Raw genomic sequence first — 23,332 nt, 5'->3', positions numbered from 1 at the left:
AGAGAGGGATTAGCTTTGTGTCTATTATTTATGGTACTCATGTTGAGACCAGTCAACTACAAACTACACACTGTAAATGCTACTTCTGGTAACTATTCACCTTTACAGTAATCATGTATTAAAGTTGAGTTCATCATAAATCATTTACATAGCTTACCACGGTTATCATCTAGGTTTAGAGTATTAGGGTTCATTCTACTCTGATACGTACTATAAACTAGTTTGGATGCCCGTGCGTTGCAACGGGGTAATTAATTTAGCAAAAAAAATGGTTATAAGGTCTTAATATTTACATCTTATGTCTAATCATTTATTTAGATATGATCAAAAATCAAAACATCTTATTTAAGAGACGCAAAAGATGTTAGGTTGATACCTACTCCGTATTACCTAAGTTCCAAGGATGCCTCATATTTATAACCATAAGACCACTATATCTTATGTTAATCTTTCGATGTGAGATAATTCTATAATTTTTTATATAATCCTACATTATTTTTCAATGTGGGACATATAACAGCATACTAAAAAGTACACAATTTTATATGTGTACAAATTATATGAAATCTACACGCTAATGATATCATTTTTACGACGAATCAAATTACGTTATTTTCATAATTTTCTTAATGATATTTTTTTCCAAATGAAATGTAAAATTTTTTTATATAAAAATTAGAAACATCACTTGAATATAATATAGTAAATAAATATTATAATAATTAAAAGATTCTCACTTTATTTTTTACATCAAAACTATTATTTATGATACTTTCCTAAATTAATTTTTAACATCACCCACCTTATGATAATTTTCTGATGTGGGACAATTCAACTATTTATATGTAGTATATTTACCACACATACGTTATTTTTCAATGTTGGACAAATAACACACGAAAAAGTACACCATCTTTTTTGCATCTATTTCGATATCCAACCCGATTTAATAATGAGAAAATATTATACTCCCTCCTATTCTAAATAACTGTCCCATTTGCCATTTCCGTCTATTCACATGACTGTCCCATTTGCCATATTTGGACATGATTTTTTACTTTCCTACCCTTAGCTCTTTTCTTTATTTACCACCCAACCACCCATAATCCATCATATTCAATACTTTTCATTATTTAACGCATATATTCTTACCCCTATACAATAATTTTCATTATTTTAACTATATTCCTTAATTTTCGTGCCATTGTCCAAATGGGACACTTATTCGGAATAGGAGGGAGTACTATTTATTTATATTCGTACATTTTTTCCATTTTTTGTCATAATTAAAATATGTACAAATGATATGATTTAAATTACATTTTTTTCCTAACACGACTTTTAAGGTGTAATTGAGGAAGCAATCAAATGTATAACAAATGCAAAATATTTTCTTTTTCTGGTACGATTTTGATTATTGGTTAAAAATTATGATGTGTGTTAGTTACTCAAATGTTATGAGGCATAATAATTACCTATATTTGAAAGTTAAAAATATTTAATTCTACTATTTATCAAAGTAAAAAAACTCATTATTGATTTGTTTGTTGATTCAAGATCTTTTTATGCAACACTTGATTGTATTTAAATTTTCTATTTTATTGCCGAGATTATCATTATATGACACATTAATAACCAATTTATGTATATTTAGCATCCATTTTATTTTTTAATTATGATTTTGTCTTAAATAAAGTTATTATACTATCGATTGTCTTAAAATAAACATTATAAAATCACTAATATAGTAATATATAATCGCTTTTATAAATATCTACGTGATTAGTATCTGTATAGTATTGTTGTAACTAAGGTTTGTCGCTAATACAAACGCTTATAAGAACTCTCTAAGATAATTTTCAAGTGATTCAAAAGATTTTTGGTTGACACCCCTAAGTTTCAAATATGACTCATATTTATAATCATGTGATACGTCACCTCATGATAATCTTCTAATGTGGGACAATTCAACTATTTATATGTAGTATATTTACCACACCTACATTATTTTTCAATGTAAGATAAACAATATACTTAGAAATACACTATCTTTTTCGCACCTAATTCGACATCTAACCTAGTTTAATAATAATAAGAAAATACTATACTATTTATTAGTATTCTTATAGTACATTTTTTTAACTTCCTATCGTAATTAAAATATGTGCAAATAATATGATACTATATTCTAATGCTCATTTAACACGGATCTAATTATATAATTTTTCAAAAAAAAATTTATGTTATAAAGTGGAGAATATTTTAATTATTATAATATATATATTTCCTAAATTATATTCAAGTGAATTTCCAATTTTTATATAAAAACTTTTCCATTTCATTTGACAATAAAGTATCGTTAAAAAAATTATGAAAATAATATAATTAGATTCGTGATAAAAAATGTTATCATTAGAGTATAAATTTTATATCATTAGTTTGAATGTCCGTGCGTTGCAACGGGGTAATTAACTTATTTATAATGCAAAAAAAAACATAAGGGTTTAATGTTTACATTCTATGTCTAATGATTTCTTTACATATTATTAAAATATTTCTTTCAAAAAAAAAAAAAAAAGATTAATAATACGTGGGTTAACTCTTATTTATAATCATATAATCACCCCACCTTAAAACAATCTTTCGATGTGGGACAATTCTACTATTTATAAGTAATATATTCACCAAACTTGGATTATTTTTCTGATGTGGGACAATTCTACTATTTATACGTAGTATATCATCAAACCTGCATTGTTTTACAATGTGGGATAAATAACATACTCAGAATTACACCATCTTTTTTGCACTTAGTTCGACATTCAACCAGATCCTGAATACCGAATACGGTTAATTGTTATTCATTATATCTAATAGTTATATTTAAGTTTAATAATATGGTCAAGTACTCTCCATTAATATTTGTCTTTGTTTTTCTTCATTTTTTTTTATCATAATTGAGATACGGAAATTTCCCGCGGTACCCCTTAATTTTGTCAGATTTTCTATGTTACCCCTACTTTTAAGAATTTGCTTATGGTATTGAAGTTCCATTTTTTTTTTCCCATGGTACCTCCTAATATAAAGGTTGTTAAATAGACGTTAAGTTTGATGGCGTGGCAATAAAATAACAATTAAAAAATAATACCCCCTTTATTGTTTTATTGGTACGGATATCTCTCTCTTTTAAATGAAAATTTAATTAACTATGTCATTATAATATTGGAAATTTCTCATGGTAACCTTGAACTTTGATAGATTACACATGGTACCCCTAATTTTAAGTTTCTACAAATGGTACCCCTGTGTTCACCTTTTTCTTTCCCATATTACCATTTGACAACTTCCGTCATAATGTCATTGCTCCTATGACTTTTGACGCCTTTTTCTTTTGTTATCTATTACACAAACACTTCATCATATAATTCTTAAATCCATATTTTATTTAATAAACCAACATTTAATACCTAAATAACAAAATACAAATAGCATGGCATGCTCAATTACTCATCTAGTTACTCATAGGAGTAACGGCGTTATGAAAAAAGTAAACACAAGGGTATTATATGTACAAACTTAAAATTAGGGGTATTATGTGTAATCTAACAAAATTCGAGGGTACCAAGAAAAATTTCCGTTATAATATTGACCATTTTATCGATCTTTCTCCCACCTAAAAAAATGTTACAACTTTAAAAATTTAACATTTAATTAAAGATTATGTATAAAGTCTCTTATATAATAAGTATACTTTGAGAGATTCAATATATTTGGGGTGATACCTAAGTTCCAAGGATAAATCATATTTGTAATCACGGGATCACCCCACCTTATAATAATCTTATGATGTGGGACAATTCAACTATTTATACGTAGTATATATATTTATCACACCTACATTAGTTTTCAATGTGAGACGAATAACATATTTAAAAGTACACCATATTTTTTGAACCTAATTCGACATCCAACCCGATTTAATAATAAGCAAATACTATATTATCTATTAATATTCATACGTTTGTTTTTTATTTTTTATTATAATTAAAATATGTGCAAATGATATGAACCTATACTCTAATGATAGATTTTTTTTAACACAATTCTAATTATATTATTTAAACGTAGTATATTTACCACACCTACATTATTTTCAATGTGGGACATATAAAATCTATAGGTAGAAAATATAATAATATAAACTTTTAAGAGCTCTCCAAGACAATACTTAAGAGACTCAAAAGATTTTGGGTTGATGCCTAAGTTCCAAGTATGCCTCTTATTTATAATTATAGAATCAGTGAATCACCCACCTTATACTAATCTTTCGATGTGGGACAATTCGACTATTTATATGTAGTATCTTCACCACACTACTTATTTTTCAATGTGGGACAAAACATACTAAAAAGTACACAATTTTTCATATTAAGAAGTACACCATCTTTAATATGTGCAAATAATATGAAATTTATACTCTAATGATAGCATTTTTTACCACAAAGCTAATTATATTATTTTCATAATTTTTTTAACGATTTTTTTTTGACAAATGAAATGTAAAAGTTTGATATAAAAATTGGAAATATCACTTGAATATAATTTAGGAAATATACATATTATAATAATTAAAAGATTCTCCACTTTATTTTTTACATCAAAAATTATACTTTCCTAAATTTATTTTTGATGATGTGGACGCTCTCAGATCGCTCGAAAAAACTCTCTTTTATATATATAGATAGATTCATTGTATTGGTATCATTAGAATCACAACATAATAATACAACAAAACTCTCTTGTTGCAATATATCTTCCTCTCTTAGAATTTATCAAAAAGTATTAAAAGTGTATGAACTTAAATCCTTTGTTGTCGCGATTCAAGTTAGAAAATACCAAATAATTTTGCTAAATTTGTTGTTTTCTTTGCTTGAACACGTACGCGGTTTAAGGGAAGAATTACTCTAAATGGGTGTGTGTAACTGTAACTTGTCATATTACCTTAGTAAAAGTTTGTTGCACTGTTGGTGAAGTGTGTTGGAATATAGTTAGGGTAGTAGTTGGTTCACGAGTTAACCACATATTTCATGAGCTTTTGACTTGTGACTTGTGACTTGTGACTTGTGACTTGTGACTTGTTGAAACAAACAGTGGTTAACTGGTAAGAGTAACTAATTTTGGTGTGGTTAAAATTATAGTTGAAGGCTGAGCTTTATACGCGTGATTGCGTGATGCTACTGAGCAAACAAACAATTAAGAATGTCATATGTCAAACTACCAGGCCGTCTCACACATTTTGGACCATTGTATCGCAACTATAATTTGGGACATCTTTACTTTTTTTTGGACTTAATTTCGATTTAATCGATTGATTGATTGATTCACCCATTCCATTCGATTCGATTGATTGATTCATTAACTCAATTGATTGATTTGATTGATTGATTGATTGAATCGATTTGATTGATTGATTGATTCAAGTTTATTTCAACATTACTATTATTATTCTTATTGATATTCTTATTACTTCCTCCATTCAACTCCAAACTACCATATTGGTTTTTGCATACTATTCACAAATGAATCTTCAATTGCAATTTTCTCTCAATATATAAGTGAAAATATATTCTTGTGGGATCTTATTTGATTCGTCTTTACGAGTACATTAAAAATATGTAACTTTTATAATTTTTGCATATACGTAGCTAATGATATTTACCGCGCAAAACTTGCGTTGGCAAACGTGAAAAGTGTACTATGGTAGTTTGGAGTTGAATGGAGGAAGTATTATTTTTATGTTAATGTATTTACTATTGTTATTATTATTATTATTATTATTACTATTATTATTATATTATTTTTATATTTATTATATTACTATTATATTTATTAATAATTAATTCGTATTGTTTATATTATTATATTTATATTTAATACATTTATTATTATTATTATTATTATTATTATTATTATTATCATTATTATTATTATTATTATATTATATTTATTATTTTATTAATATATTTATTATTATTAATATTATTCATAACATATTTATTATTATTATTATATTTAATATTATTATATTAATAAGTTATTATTTAATATTTATTATTTTATTAATATACTCATTATTAATATTATTAATCACATATTTATTATTATTATTATATTTAATATTATTATGTTAATAAGTTGTTATATTAGACCTATTATTATTATTATTATTATATTATTTATTTTTTAGTTATTATTATTATTAATATATTATATTATTATTAATAATGTTATCATTTATATTACTAATATATTATTATTATTATTACTTTATTTATTATTATATTAATATTTTATTTTTTATATATCTTATTAGATTATTATTATTAGATTATATTAATATATTATTATTATTATTAATGAATAATATTATAATAATATTTATTATTATTATTGGTATTATTTTTATTATAATATTTAATAATAATAATAATAATATTAATAATAATAATATAATCTTTTTATTATTATTTCAGTTCAATTCAATTCAGTTCAGTTCAGTTCAGTTCAGTTCAGTTCAGTTCAGCTCCATTAAGTTCAGTTCAGTTCAGTTCAGCTCCATTTAGTTCAGTTCAGTTCAGTTCAGTTCAGACAATTTCAGTCCAAAAGAACAGGGCCTTGAAGTTATTGACTATATCCCGTTCTCTCAAAATGATTTAGGGTTGTCTAGCATTATATTTATCATGGATTATTTACAAGTTTATCTCTATTTATCCCAGTGTAAATAAAGTAACATCATTTTTTGGTTTCATAAACAAAAGCCGCGCTAAACTGACAACATAATTTCTAATTATGAAGTTCAATGTAATTCTGAACTCAATTATCATGATAAGTAACAGTGTTATCGAGAGGCCTAACAGAGGGGACTAAAAGTAGATCAATTTGTGTTATAATTATATGGCAGATTCTGAGCTCTTGTTGTCAGCATTTCCTGTCTCATACAGAGCTAAAATTCAGCACATTCATCAAATTCTACACCGCAAATGTTGTGTTGAAAATGATATCTCTCTGACAAACATGTTTATGTTGGGAATTTGGATGCTACCTTGAATTGAGTATTAAAAATGTCGCTGTGATGATTAACGAGTCTGTCACTCTCGGGTAACTTTCCTGTTATACGTGGTTTGCAGGCTATCACATATACCCGTGGGGTTTACACCTATAAGTAAGCCGTAGAGGAGTGCAAGAATAATTAGATGTAAAAGTTTGAGAAAGACGCAGAAGTTATTCAAAGTATCACGGGTGTGCATTCCAAGTCCCCACCTTATCTGTCACATACTCCCTCACTCACGGGCTCAGCTTGGAGCACCTAATCAAGAGTAATGACAAAGGGATTTTCATTTTCATCTACACCAAATGTCTGCTGCCCATCTAATCGATCGCCTTGTTTTTCTGTGGATAACTATGTCTCTCCACTAGTGTAATTGCATTCACCAGTAAACAGGCTCGTAGATAGTCTTGTTTAATACCGTTGTATCCTGGACGGACTACAACATAGCGTCGTGGCCCTCGCCGTTAAAATAAGGAGTTTCTTGAATCTATTTTTGAAATAATGGTCAAAAATAAAATATTTGTCGTTTTGGGTCGGTTTTGAAAATATTTGTCAAAATGTGTCCACGTAGGCTCGGAATTTTTGGACCTAAAACACGCCACTACTAGGGATGGCAATGAAATCCAGATCCTGCCCAGATCCTGGGATCCAGATCCTACGGACCGGATATGGATCGCAATATCTTAGATCCAGTGGATAAGGATACGGATATGGATCGTATGGTCGAGATCCAGATCCTACCCTTAGATCCATTTTTATTTTATTTTATTAATCAATAAGTTAAGTTAAACAAATAATAAAACTATATGCTTTATTTTTTTAATATTTTTTCATAAATCAAACCATGATGTTTTCTGATTAACATTTTTCGGTTAAAATAATATTTATTTAGTGTTATTGTAATTTCATAAGACTTTATTTTTATCTTATTAAAATTTTGGCTTTATTATTTGTATCTAATAGAGAAAACTATTATGTTATGTAGCAATAAAATCCAAAAATTAATATTTTCATATTTTAAAAGGGAGTTTTCCTTTACTATCAAAAGGATATGGATAGATCCTGATCCAGTCCAGATCCTGTGGATCGGATATGGATATGGGAATTTCAGATCCTGTAAATATGGACCGGATCTGGATCTTATAGGATCCTATCCAGATCCTATCCATTGCCATCCCTAGCCACTACCAATGGCGTGTTTATAATGGGTAGGGAAAGAAACTTCATTAAAAAATGGACTAAAACAAACACGTCATTGGGAATGGCGGGTTTCGGAGGGGAAACACGCCACCCCCTATGGCATGTCTTATGTAAATTTTTTTTTTTTTTTTTTAAAAAAAAAAAAGTTCAGTCAGTTGAGGAAAAATATTGTTGTGAAGACACGCCACTGCTAATGGTGTGTTTCAGGTCTAGAAATCCCGAGCCTACGTGGACACCATTTTAACAAATATTTTCAAAACCGACCCAAAACGACAAATATTTTATTTTTGACCATTATTTCAAAAATGGACTCGAGTTTCTTCTAGGTCTTATTTGAAATTGTGCTACTAATCAAGTAATAATACAATACTTGGAATTTTGTTCATCAACGTCAACTTTTTGCTCGGAGATGGGAAAATTAAATGAATTATCAAAGAGATGGGGATTCTAACTAGTGAGGTTGTGACTTGTGACCTATCATGCACTTGCTCTCAGTCGAGACTATTAGGCCAAAGACTTCATCGATTTGTTATGCTCTGATCTGTCTGTCAAAGCAAAGTTTCTGCAGTATTTTCAATCTCCTTATATGGGTTCATTGTCTGAAGTACTCGTGCAATAACACAACATATATGACAAATATAGCATTCTAGTAACATTCTGCAGGAAAAACTGTCAATGTATAGATCGGTTAGTGAGGCTTACAATCACAACCCTTTACATTATATATATAAATCACATAGAGTCCCTCACCAAACAAAAAAGAAGGAACACTGCCCTTTTAGCGGCACAAAAGTTTAATCTAGAAACAATACAAATAAGACAAGAATAAATGTACAAAGAAACAGAATTCAAAGACGGTGTGAACATTTAGTACCTCCTGCTCGAACCAGAGATGCTTCAAGAACCGCCCAGAAAGAACAAGGGACACAGTGAAGTCAATTCTCTAATCAAAATTTCAAGTCAGAGTCGTTCTTGGTCAATAAATGTAAATGTAAGTAGTTGCTTCATGTGATTAACCCAAGCGCCAACATTTTGCCCATCAACTGGAACCCAGTCAACCACTGTTGAAGCTGGTTGCTCCCACCATTCATCAAGCTGCAATGCAACATCAGAAAAAGTTAAACTCAGCAAACCTACCAATCATGGTGGTAGATGACAAAGCAAATGCAGCAGTACGTCACTCGATCCTAATTTTACTACTCCCATTTGACTTGACTTTGGATTTCAATCGACATCAACTTTGACCAAAATTTTCTCATAATATACACCACGCACAACTGTTTAAAAATGATGCTATAAAAATTGTGATTTTTCATAGATCGAACAGGACTAGTATACATTTTTTATTCATACATTAGGAGAACTCAATGATCAAAGTTAAGATCAGTTGACCATCAAAGCCAAATGGGACCAAAAAGTTGGGAAGAAAGGGATTTAATAGCTACGGGAGCACTACAGGTTGTTCAAAAAGGATATGCCTCTAGAGGGTTTCATTGTGTATGCTGAAATAATGTGAATACATTATATCAAGGCGTCAAGCCATGATTTTATCTTCAAGTAATCACTTACCAGGCCCCTAACATAATTACAATCCTCTAAGCTCTTCTGAGCAAACATTATAGCATTCTTAAGCTCAGGCAACCATTTCTCAGCCACTGTCCTCTCTTGTTCAGAAGCCAGTCTTAGACAGCTGCTCGTAGATCTGCCAAACAAAGTTCATAAATGAAAACCTGTGACTGATAGAAGTGCAATAATGACATGCTGAGACATGAAATTGCGATCAGCATATCAGAAGAACCATAAGCTACCAGAAGATGCATAGGAAATTATCTAAATATTCTATCTTGAACTAAAATGACATATATTGTCATAACCCCGGTGCCTCAAGGGCTCCCGCAAAGTGGGGTAGGATGAACGCACCCGTGCCCTTGTGCTAGCAATAGAAAAAGGTTGCTACTCTCTAAAAAAATCCCTAGCTCCCATCATAGGGCCGCCCTCTACCAATTTTATTTTAAACATTGACGTCAAGTAATATAAAGTTCATGTCAAATGATTCTTGTCTCCAATGGAAAGAGAAAGGGTCACCAAACAATAACATTACCCCAGTGCCTCAATAGCTCCAGCAAATTGCAGAGCAAGGGGGTCGAATGTACATAGCCTTACCCTTGTGTTAGCAACACAAGGAGGCTGTTTCCGAATGATCCGAGATGAAATGAATTTTCCTCGAAGCATAGAAGTATTACAATGGCCATAAGGTATCATTGCTTTTAAGGCCACTTAAACCTCCTTCCCACTATATAGGTTAGCAACTATAGATTTTGGTGTCACAAGACATGAAAGACATGTAAACTAGAACTATTACCAATTATTTCCCAATTTAAAGTACACATGTGACTTTATATTAATGGAGTAATACAGAGGGATTTTGGCCAAAATTAATCAATTTATTTTCTTTTTTGAACAGAATTGATATATTCTTTAAATGCACATATGTTTGGAGTTACAAATTTGGAAGAGAGGGAATAATAAAGTGAAACAAAAACCAATAATGAAATATAAAAGGATTCGTGTTACCTATCATACTCCGTCATTGCATGGTGAGCATGGTCCAGCAATGTGCGACCACTTTCAACAAGATCTCTTCGAATGTGAACCAAATTGATAGCCTTTGCCAAGTCTTCCATAACACATGCCTCCGAACCACGCAACTTTAGACAGAATTCCAGAGATTTTAATACGGATGCCAAAGCATCATCTGAACCTTCAACACATGAAGATATATTCACAAAATAACCTAAGACAGAAAGGTCTATGCAGACATAAAAGATGCAAAATGTTCCCTTGTCTACTATATGGAATTATGGATGCTAGAAACCAAGCATCAGAAATATAATGGAATTCTTTAAAAAGAAAATCTACAAGAACAAAGAACTTGAAGAGGAAAAGGAAGCAAAAATTGAAATTACCACACCTCACAGCTAGCCAGTAAACAAGCATTCTATTTTTTTTCGACAAGCTCACACTTCAAAATTAAGCAATAATGAAATAACCTCGGCCGCTGTATTGTTTCAAAATAAACACAAGACAATGCATCTCCAAGAAATTGTACGATTTATGACTGAAAAGAATGATTTACTACTTTATAAGCATAATTTGATACTTGTTGGCAGACACCTTGATCCCTCCCGCCCACAGAGATATCCTATTGTCCACCAGTTATAAGTTTAATTTACACAGCCTTACCAGAAGGATACTGAAGTGCAGCAGATATGCGACAAATTGAGGGAATTGCAGATGGATCCCCTGCACCAGCCCTTGCAGTCAACAAAGCAGCATTTTTCTCCACAGCAGCATGAGCTTCAGGTCCAGTAGTCCCACTAGCACCCATGGATTCCATAAGAGCCTACCAACAGATCAATTGTAGGAAATTCCAATCATATATCAAGAAATCAAATGGCCCGAGAAACAAAGTCTATATGAATAGCGATATAAGAGGTTATTTCTGCCTTTTGCTAGCCAAATCTGTTATTTTTCTAAATCACTAAAGAAGTACCCTAATGCCTTACCCTTGTGTTAGCAACACAAAGAGGTTTGTTTCTAAAAAAAGAAGGCATTCATGAAGGTGGAAAATATGCCTACAAACAGAATGGGTCCATCACGGGTAGCTGTGTGCCATATTAAGTGACTGAGCAGTGAGAACAGCTGGGGGAGAGAGTGTATGTGATGAGGGATTAGGGGGTCCAATGCGCCTACCCCTAGATGTGATTTAATATTACTCTCTCTACATCTATTTGTTCCTCCCATATTCTTTTTTAGAACACATCTTTTTGTTCCTCCCATTTGAGAACATTCCCTATTTGGTAATTATTAAGGACTACAATACAACTTATTTTCTTAATCTAAACAAATTACCAACATATAACGTACTACAATAAGTCTCTAACACAACTCTTCATAACCAGCACCCTTAACCCCCACTCCCACCCCACACTCACCCCTGCCTCCACCCCACCCCTCACTCCCACCTCATTTGTGTCTTGCACACCACCTCGAACGGCCCAGTCGCCTGCAATCCACGATTACCCTCACCCGCTCATTTTCTCCCTCTATGCGACCTCGACTACCTGGCAGGCGACCTCAAAGACCTTAGTCAGCCAACGAAGACCACCATGAGCTTCTATCTTTGCTTTCTTCAACTTCAACCCCTAGACCTACAACATTACTTTGAAAACGACCACGAGCCTCAAAACCTCGATTTACCACATACACAGGTTATTTTGGAAAACGACCACCATAGGAGTCTTCTTCGGCAACATACCCAGCTGGTTGTCACAAGATGATACCACGGTGATCGTTTTATTGGTTGTGGTGGTCGGTGTGTTGACGATGGTGGGGGTGTGGTGGAAGCTTGATGGAGGCTGTGGTGGTTCATCACTGGGGGTCTTTTGGGTGGTCAGACCAGACAGCGATGATGGCGTGGTGGGAAGGTGGTCTGAAAGTGGTGGAAAATTAGTGAGGTTGTGATGGTAGTTGTTTGTGCTTAGTACTCTAACACAACATAGTTAGTTTTAATGTAGGTTCACTAATCGCTTTCTTAAGAAGCGCGTATAACGCAAAGTAACGGAACAAAAAGATGCGGAGAGAGTAGTACTTGGTAGGAGCTAAAATAAAAGAGCCTTAGCAATGAAAAGCCAGTAAGAATTCTTTATAACAAAACCATGGGCTAGACTCTAGAGCCATTGCTAGTGATCAGAGCCTAATAGCTATATAAAATCACATATTAAACCCTTCCCTCCTTTAGAAAGCAAACTCTATCTAACTAAACCTTCCACGTTCTCTACTGAGGACAAAACATGAATATTGACCAGTCTGCGTCATATATGTACCATCAACGAATTATGAATGGCAACATATACAGATTACTCACTTTTCGTATTATCTCAACTACTTATGGAGTTATGGGCAATGTTCAAAAATCGCAAATGGGTATGAAATGTATACTGTTCACAAAATAGACACGTCCACCACTTGAATGCACGGGTGTAGACTACTTCTAATCAAGTATAAGAAATCATACACGTTAGAGCAATGAAATACCTGTGGGCTTGCTGGCAGCATATAAATGCTGTTATCCGGACTTTGCAAAAAGGATGACATTTCCTTTTCAATAAGATCCATTGCACTATTTGATAACTCTGCTACAATTCTGCAAGCTGGAATAATAGTACTAGACGCATATTCCCGGGCAACCAGAGGCTGTTGACTCCAAAATGCAGCCGCAGCCTGCAAAAAAATAAAGAAAGGAACCAGCAGAGCACAACTTATATTACATCAAAAAGAAATATTCTACCTAGAGAAAAGAAACTGGACAACAAATGAGAGAATGCAAAGAAGAACAAGGAGGTAGTTACCACAATCATAATAAGCCACATAAAATGCAACAATTAGATTATTGCCCAAGATGATTCAATTTTCCGTAACAAACATTGAACAAGGACGAGACATCAAAAGAATCACTCTAAAAGAGCTCTCGCCAAATGTTTACAACCACTCACCTTGTTTGCATCAAGTAGAGCAGTGTATATCAATTCGAGTTCCGATCTCCGAGAGTTAAACTCCTCAATTTTATTCCATTTCTTTCGTAATGATTCTTCAGCCTCTTTTCTTTCTTCACATAACTTATTTAACCGTTCCACCTCGGAAATCAGTGTATTTACACTTGCCCTCAATCCAGCAGCTTCTCTTTCCTTAGCCCATACTTCCATCTACACGGCCCAAGAGAGAAGGAAAATGTTAGTGAAAACTCCTTTCAGCATCCAAATAAAATAAGATAAGCAGTGTACAATATCAAATGAAGAGACATCGCAAATCATATATGAACCGACTTGGGGCACAAGGTGCCTAGACCATAGACCAAGTTTAAACAAAAATAAACCAAAAAAATTTGAAAAAATATAGCTGTCTGTCTTGTCTAATAAACCTGGTGGTTATCAGATTAAGTTTACTCTTTTTTATAGAAGGATAGATCTCCTTGCTTTACTTGATAATAATTTACTGCTGACTAGTTGTTGTAGGTTCATTATATGGGGCCAAGACGGGATGTCCATCCTCTAAGCTACTCCTTTGCATTCCCCGAGAGATCTCAGCCCCTCGAAATGATTTGCTATGAGCAGTTAAATCTACCGCTCACCTTGAAAACAAATTGATTAATGAAGAGCCACACTTTATTAAACGTTTAAGAAATTGTCTTATTACATTTAGGGCAATAAAAATACGAACCTGAAATTGCCTGAGTGTCCCAACATTCTGTGACACCGCCCCAACACCTATAAGATGAGAATTAATTACATCTCCACTTCCATGCAGACGAACTAGAAGCTTCTGACACGTATTTCGAGCTTCTGCAGCTCTATTTAAGGCATCCTCAGTAGCTACAAATTGTTGAACATGAGCTTTCTGCGACATTAATAAACAAATACTGGTATCAACTTCCAATGACAAAGAAATTTACTTGTAGAGTGTAGAGATTATGGGACTTCTAGCCAGATCATTTTAGAGCCCAATTTCATACATATCTCTTCCACTAGAATTCCCAATCCCAGAGCAAAACAGAAACCCAGCGTAACAAATGTTTGGTCCCAGAGGGTCGTATTGCAAGATAGAGTTAGTATGCGCAAACCTGTCTTTCAAGCAACTGATTCTCGCTTCCTTTCGAAGGCAAGTCTGCTCCTACTTTTCCGTTCCCATAAAGCTGATAATGCAATGGTGCTGTCCCATCCGGAGATGAAACATCTAATACTCGGTTGTTCTCGTACTTGTATCTGACCAAGAAACACACACATAGTATTACGCAAAGTGACCCGAAAATTGTATGACCCAAAACCCAAATAGACCTGACTCAACCACAACTTTTATTGACCAAAATGTTAACCCGACCCGAGGTGACCTGACGCATAATTGACCCGATTCGAGATGGCCATAAGTGACCCAAAGACCCGAAATTATTAGTACTGTTAAGGGTGTGTTTGGGTAGCAAAAATGGAAGGAAAGGGAGGGGAAGGGGATGTAGGGGAGGAAAGATAAGGGAGGGGGAATGAAGAAATGGAGTTTTCCCTCAAAATCCTTCCTTATGGTGGAAGGATTTTGATTAGCCTTGGAGGAGGGAAACTCCACTTCCCTCCTACCTTAAATGGTATACAAACAAAGGACTTTGTACCCCCTCCCATTCCTTTCCCTCCAAATCCTCTCATCCAAACAAGCCCTAAGTCTTATTAATATTATATACATCAAAATATAGGATCATTAGTTTCAATGCTCCATAATAAATATAAATAATAATTTTGTAAAATACTATTTTTTAGTCAAATTAGTACTAATTAAAGTGTTTTAACCCCTGACCCGAAAATGACCCAACCCTGTTCCATACCTGTCCATACCTGAAAATGACCCAAACCGAAATGACCCGACAACTTGACATCCGATATTGACCCGAACCAACCCGAAATGTGTAGTAGACGTGGAATGATCCAACCCAAATTGGCCCGACGCAAATCCAACCCGATTGACTCATTTGCCACCTCTAATACTCAAGTTGGAAGAAGTTATATGTTATATGTTATCGTACACCTTATTAATACTTCAAAATATAAGAAGGCATTACAAAATAAAGAGGTATGCTCTATTTCGAAATTTTAGACATGTTGAAGTGTTGAACTATGAGCATGACCATTATACATTCAACTCAAAAATCAATGTCAATAGGATTGTTAAGGGGATAAAAGAAGAACCTCAGTGTTTCGGCATCAGCTCTTACATCAACTTTGTCGGTTTCTCTTGTAATCAATGACTTCAAACGCTGAGAATATGAAGTAATAGCTTGAAGTAACAATGGTGGACTTCTCAGACAATGCTCAACAACTAATCTGACTTCTTCAGGTATTTCCCCATCAAAGTCATAACCCAATTTAGCGGCTTCCAACTGTGGATTTGAGTGCACACCATTTCCTTCAAAAGCCGGAAATGAGCATCTTATTTGATCAAGTGTCTGTGAGGCAAGATATTCACAAGTTTTTCGAATATTTCGTTCACGGGTGGTTTCAATAAGAATGACATCTTCAGCAACTTTTGCTCCTTTGACAGTCGAATACCCAACATCTTTCTCACTGGCAGCATGGATGCTGCTGGCAACTTCAGTAGAAAGATCAACACTCGACCTCTGAGAATTCCTAGCCTGATTAGCATAGTAGCGTAGACGTTTATGGTATTCAGCAAATATTTTGGCTGCTTCATCACATTGACGATCGTATGCCTCCAACGTAACTTGCTTATGCCTGCATAAATGACTCATCAGACATTAAAACAACATCGTGACACAAACAAGAGACTTTTGGACCTTCCATTTCTTTAAACAAAGTGATTATCTAGTTGCACTTTATTCTCCTTGTCCCAACCCCATTGTAGTTTCCCCATTAGTAGCTATTACATCTACCAATCCAAGTAATCTTTTCTTTTTTATCAGATAAGAGCCCAATAAACACAGGGACGGGTTTTAAATCGACCCTTTAGACATGTCGTAGATACCTCTAAGCCTCTTAGGGAATACCTCAACTGTTACCATGTAAAATCTGTAATTCAATATAAAAACAGGTTTAAGATACACCAACAGAAAAAGAGAGCTTCTACTACGTAAGCCCGTAGGGTTCCAGCTAACCAACGGGACATAGGAAGAATAACTCCTTTGTTAACATAGTGTTCAGCTCTCATCATTTATCAACGTAGAACACTCATATGCGAGCAACTATATCATAATAAGAGCTCTCCAATACTCTTTCACTCCACATGTGAGGTCCCTAGTAAATGTCATGGTAGACTGAAAGAAAACCCTTAATAAAACACTTTCCAAATACATAAATGAGTCACTGGAGTAGCGATTAATAACCGTCAACACATACATTCCCTCTCTCAGTGGCATTAATGGCCTAGTTTTAAATTCATCAAACCTAAATGGAAGGCAAGGGGACTAATACCATGTAAAATTCCGCACTAAATGAGCCTTGGTGTGTACAAATTATATTGCAACAATTCCGTTGTTACGACACCAAATCTACCTGTTGCAATGAGCACAAAATACATCCAATTCTCCAATCCTACCATGAATCACTGACTCAACATCAACATCATAATCATACATTATGACAACAAAGCAGTAATTCCAAAATGATAACAAAATACTCCTAATAATGATTTGAGCTCAGCTAACACGAACCTTGATTAAAACCAAACAACATCGAAAACAAAACAAAACAACAAAAAGAAACACAAGAAATCACTGAAAGCAATTCAAACAAACAAACCTGAGATTACCACGATCATCAAGCATACGCTTCCGTTCGGCCTCCTCCCTGGAAACCTCAATCATTTTGGCCTTTAACTCCTTCCTTTGCCTCCTAAGCACTTGCCTTAACCTCTCCACCTCCCTCTCCGCCGCATCTCGCTCCTCCAACGCCGCCTCTTTACTACCACCACCACCACCCGCCTCGCCTCTATCACTCCTCCGACCACCAGCGCCATTACCGCCGTGAACTGTAATATTCCGGCGAATCTTCTCAACCGTTTTCTCCGACTTAACCCTATGTAATAAAAAATTCCAGACCGGAATCATGTTCCCCCTGCATACCTTACGAATGGCCTCGGAACCGGGACGTGTTGGACCAGGAAAGGGACCGGAAGGTCTGTACCCCATTTCCTTGTGGAGCCACTCCAGTATCGCATCCGGTTGCGCCGCTGCCGCCATGGCAGATGATGAGCTCGTTGAGGTCTGCATTTGTGCTTTAATGGCGGTGAATCGGGTTTTAAAACCCTAGAATTAGGGGATTTGTGATCGGGTTACGGATGAAATCATTGAGAAATGTAAACCCTAATTTCGATTAATTTTGGGAGATGCTTAAACCCTAAATTAGGAGAGTGGATCTGGTGAAATTTTGAAGATTGAAAATAATATATGAATGTTTGAAGGTTGTGTTTTGTGTGATAGTGTAATGCGAGAGTATGTGAATATTGAGGAGAGTGGTTTCTAATCAAAACGGACAAAGCTTGTAAATTTGTTGTTTTTTAATTCAAAAATTAAGGTCCCGCTTATGCTTCTATGTGTTTTTTTTCCAAACATGGTGTTTATTTTATTTAAAAAATAAAAATAAAATGATATTTACATAGTTTTTTTTTTTTTTTGTGAAAAAAAGCGGTGTTAACCTAAAACTAATAGTATGAGTATTATGTAAATAAAAGCTAAAATCCGTAAAAAGGAACTAAACGAGGCCAAGACACGCCTCTAACATCATCTTGGATCAAACGGAATAGATGATTGGGCACGTCCAAGAATTCAATTATTTTGAGGTGCTGAGTAAGTGTAACTACAATATTCGCCAACCAATCCGCCCAAGCATTTGCTTCCCGATACACATGATGCATCTCTACTCTCCAAGTCGCATTCTCAATAAAAGATTAGCAAATTTGAATCGAATGAGAATGGGCCGTGGGCAATAAATGGTCGGCTTTCATGAAATTTTCTATTACTCGCGAATCCGTTTGGATAATAAGTCAAGAGATTTTGCGCCCAAACGCAATTATCAAACCCCTCCGCAACGCCATGAGTTCGGCCCTCGTGACGGTAACTATTCCCAACTTCTCTGCAAAAGCTACCAACATTTGTCCTGAAGAATCACGAAAAATATCACTCGCTCCTGATAAACCCGGATTGCCCTGGGAAGCTCCATCTATGTTTAAAATGACCCAATCCACCGGTGGAGCAATCCATCTGATAAATATTTCTTTGAGTCGTTTCTCCTTTGTCTTGATGCAAATGTCCATGGATTCCTTCGCATTTAAAACTGTATACACTTTTGTCTGCACCTCCCAAAAGCCATTCAACGATGATTGGACCGCATGTCTAGCATATGTCGCGATTTTATGACGTTTTGTAAATCGATTAATAAACGGTAACTCAAACATTCGTATATAATATACCCCTTAGTTGTCATCTACGTGCCAATACGATCGTTTTGACATTAAGTTGAGTCAATTCGGAATCTAGGTCAAAAACCGTCTACATTTTCAAATCCTGTCTCGTTCCGAGTCGGAATATTCTAGAATTTGTCAAGATATTATATTAGTGTAAAATTTCGACAAAAATATCTGGACTCTACAATAAAATAATCAAAACTATATCCTTTCCTCGAATTCCGCATCTACGGACTTTCTTGGTGAGTCAGAAGGAAATCTCTCAAAAGAAGACGTGGTATCTGCTGCGCCTAGAGTCGCAGCTGGTGTTGCGCCTCTTCCAAGGGACGTGTTTCCCTAGTGTCATACCTTTCCTCATCCTCTGTAACACCCCCGTTTAGAAAGGAGCCTTATCAAGGCATTTTCGGCTAAATAAGCGTGTTACCATCTCTGTAAACCGAGGTAGTGAATAACAAAGTAAAAGACAATCAAAGGTACTAATGTTCAAAAGACTCGTGAAACTAGACTCGTGAGAATAGCCAAAATGGCTTACAACTTCAACCAAATAATGAAATATAAAAGTTTACAAGCTTTATTAACTCAAATGAATACTAATGTTCAAAAAATTCGTGAGACTAAACTCAAGCTGCATGTCATGTCGCGGTTATCCATCCCCCAAGCACAGCATCAAATACAGCTACTACTGTGTACCTGCTTTATTAACTGCTCCCCATTCAATCAAAAATTATTGAATGGATCAACACAGGCCACCCGAAAATCGGGTACATTTTGACACAAGACACAAACACGTCAACCATTGGTTGAGTAGGTATAAATAACAACAAAGTAAATAACCAATAATAAATATGATGCAACGAATATCTGTGACAATAAAAAAAATGAACAACAATAGCAACAAGCACCCGTCTCCCGTCTTATACAGGCCAACCACCACTTCTGTCAGCAAGTATAGCACAACTCCCTTAACACCGTGCATATACCAAAATATAGCGCAACTCCCTTAACACCGTGTTCATCTCATCTCATCTCTGGCATAACTCCCTTAACACCGTGCCTCAACAAAACATACAATGGCGCATCTCTCTGTCACCATGCCTCAATAACAATATAATAACATCACATTTATAAGCATACGATATAAATATAATCAACGTAAAATAGATAACTCGAACAACAACCATAACTTCAATCATTACCAGTGTGTCGATCAACACTATACTGCCCGTCGATCGACATCCATACATGGTGTCGATAGACACCTTGCTAGACGTTCAGTAATTTCACCTCCTCTTTCATCAATATGTATACATCACGATTACAACACAAAACTTATGCAATAACAACGGTGAGTAGGGTATCCCTACCTGAACGATTCCGCGATTAGCAATAAGACGAACTAGAACCGCTCCTCCACGAATATCGTTCCTAACAATGATTATTGCAACCAATCAACAACACATTATACAATTACGGAACTAACGAATTACCCAAAACCCCCACGTTTCTCTAATCGTCCGAGTATGGCTAGGGCATATATCGGTCCACCGTTCAACAATAACGCAAGTAGATTATATGATTCCCTTAACTCAATTTAGGGCATGCAATACTACATACTAAATTAACAATACGACTTGTGACAACCAATATAACGAATTACTAGAACTTACGAGTATTGAGGTGTGGATTGGGGCGAGCTAATGTCGAAACTCGCGTCCTCTTCTCTTCCTTCTTCACTCGGCCTCAACAAGCAATGGGTGTCGATCTGTTTGTGTTTTGTTTTTGTCAAAAGTGTTTACGGTTGTGGGTGTTGGGGTATATATAGATTAGGTAGTATAACGAGTTAGCAAATTGAAGCCCAAACCTACGCCGACGCCTCTGTCGATGGACAGACGTTTCATGTCGATCGATAACTTATGTCGATAGACAACGCCATACGACACAACAGCCCACTCACACACACTCAAAGCCTCTGTCAATAGACAACTCAATTAGGTCGATAGACGCTCAGTAAAACTCGCTAGACAAGGTCTCACAACGTACGGCAAGCTCGCTAAATGAAGACACTTACACTTTATATGCTAATGTAACTTAGTAGTCTTATAAATACGGGGTATTATAGTCTTCCTCTATTAGAATGAACGTCGTCCCGAAGTTCACACACCCAACAACTAAAACAAAATTCCCATCGACACACACCAATAAGCTAACTATACCCATATGAAAACAACAACGTATATAACTCATTAACTCGCGAAATCTCATGATAAAACTTGGTTTGTTACATACCATCCCCCTAAAAAGAAGGTTACGTACCCGTAACCTAACTCATACTTCGTCAAAAAGGTGTGAGTACATCTCTTTCATTTTATCTTCTGCTTCTCATGTTGCTTCCTCGACATTATGGTTAGACCAAAAAACGTTTACTAGCACAGTCTCCCCATTTCTTGTTTTTCGTACCTTCCGATCAAGAATTTCCTTGGCAACTTCCACATAACTCAAAGATTCATCCATATCTATGATGTATGGCTCGAGTATGTGAGATGGGTCACTTACATACTTCCTCAGTTGTGACACATGAAACACGCTATGAACTCTCGCTAGAGCTGAAGGTAGTGCCAAACGGTACGCCACTTCCCCAACTCTATCAAGAATCTCATACGGTCCTATATATTTCTGGCTCAGTTTACCTCTTTTCCCAAATCTCATGACACCCTTCATTGGTGACACCTTTAACAGAACCTTATCCTCAACTGAAAATTACATGTCACTCCTCTTCAAATCAGCATAACTCTTTTGACGATCCTGTGCTGCTCTTATTTTCTGACGAATAATATGCACTAGCTCTACTATCTCCTGAATCATCTGAGGCCCCAACGCTACTGAATCGGTCACATCATCCTAGCACACAAGACTTCTGCATTTCCTCCCATACAAAGCCTCAAATGGCGCCATCCCAATACTAGCATGATAGATGTTATTGTATGAAAATTCTATCAAGTCCAATCTATCTTCCCTTGATCCACCAAATTCTAGAACACAAGCTCTCAGCATATCTTTAAAGATTTAGATAGTTCGTTCAGTTTGCCCATCTGTAGCTGGATGAAAAGCAGTACTCATCTTCAAGGTCGTACCCATAACACTCTGCAACTCCTGCCAAAATTGCAAAATAAATCACGAGTCCATGTCAGATACAATATGTAATAATATGGATTTTCTTTGGTGACTACTCGACCGAGTAGAGCCTACTCGGCCGAGTAGTGCTGTTGTTATAGTTTGTGTTGGTTCTGCCGAGGAATACTCGGCCGAGTATACACTTTACTCGACCGAGTATCCGGTCTGGCGAAGCGTATTTTGACGGTCAGATTAGGGAATGTTTAGGGTTATTTTATATCCCGCGTCAGTTTCTAAAACCTTATTTTCAAACTTCATCATTTTACGTTTACCCTAATCACTCCCGAATCACTTCCTAATCATTCCCTAGCATCGTGATGTGTGCAATCTTCGTGGTTCTTGTATATAATTCCTCATCCTACTGTTGGTAAGTTCTATTTCTATGTTGTTTGTGTACTTTGGGGTTACTGTATACATATATGGAATTGGGAATATGGGGGATTGTGCAATGTGTAATTGTGTTATGTGATCATTGTATAGGAGAAGACTTTGTAGAGGAGCCTTTCTGATTGTCCGAGTTTCGTGATACTGTTGATTGCTAAGGTAGGGTTTCCCTACTCAGTTTACTGTTCATTGTTAAGACATGTTTATTTTGTAAACATTGTTATCTGCTGATCATCGGAGTATGAGTGTTGTGGTGACGGTGTTGGTGTGGATATGTTGTGACGGCTGTGATGTTGTGTGATTGTGATTGTGGTGGAGTCACTTGCGGGAGTGGCTTCACACCCTAGTTCGCCCTCCGTGGAACCCGCCACGGGAGGGGATGTGCACATTAAGGGACAGGGATTGTTAGTCACTCGTTGATGAGCTGGACTAGGTGGGAGCGGCTGCGGTCAC

At 35.1% G+C, this 23,332-nt stretch overlaps 1 protein-coding gene across 1 annotated transcript; it reads right to left on the bottom strand.

Annotated features, from left to right (window-relative positions):
* Positions 1-8,938: 8,938 nt before the first annotated feature.
* LOC141610713 (AUGMIN subunit 5) lies at positions 8,939-18,404 on the bottom strand. Its single transcript, XM_074428938.1, has 10 exons — positions 17,662-18,404; positions 16,096-16,638; positions 14,988-15,129; positions 14,588-14,764; positions 13,864-14,073; positions 13,406-13,591; positions 11,552-11,711; positions 10,883-11,069; positions 9,878-10,010; positions 8,939-9,403 (listed from the first exon to the last, which is right to left on the bottom strand). The coding sequence occupies exons 1-10, from the start codon at positions 18,129-18,131 to the stop codon at positions 9,269-9,271; spliced, it is 2,343 nt and encodes a 780-aa protein (XP_074285039.1). The 5' UTR covers positions 18,132-18,404; the 3' UTR covers positions 8,939-9,268.
* Between the last annotated feature and the right edge of the window lie 4,928 nt (positions 18,405-23,332).

Source organism: Silene latifolia, chromosome 1, assembly GCF_048544455.1.
Source record: "Silene latifolia isolate original U9 population chromosome 1, ASM4854445v1, whole genome shotgun sequence".
NCBI lineage: Eukaryota > Viridiplantae > Streptophyta > Magnoliopsida > Caryophyllales > Caryophyllaceae > Silene > Silene latifolia.
Note: the sequence above shows the minus strand (reverse complement) of the source record. Positions and strands in the feature narration are given on the sequence as shown.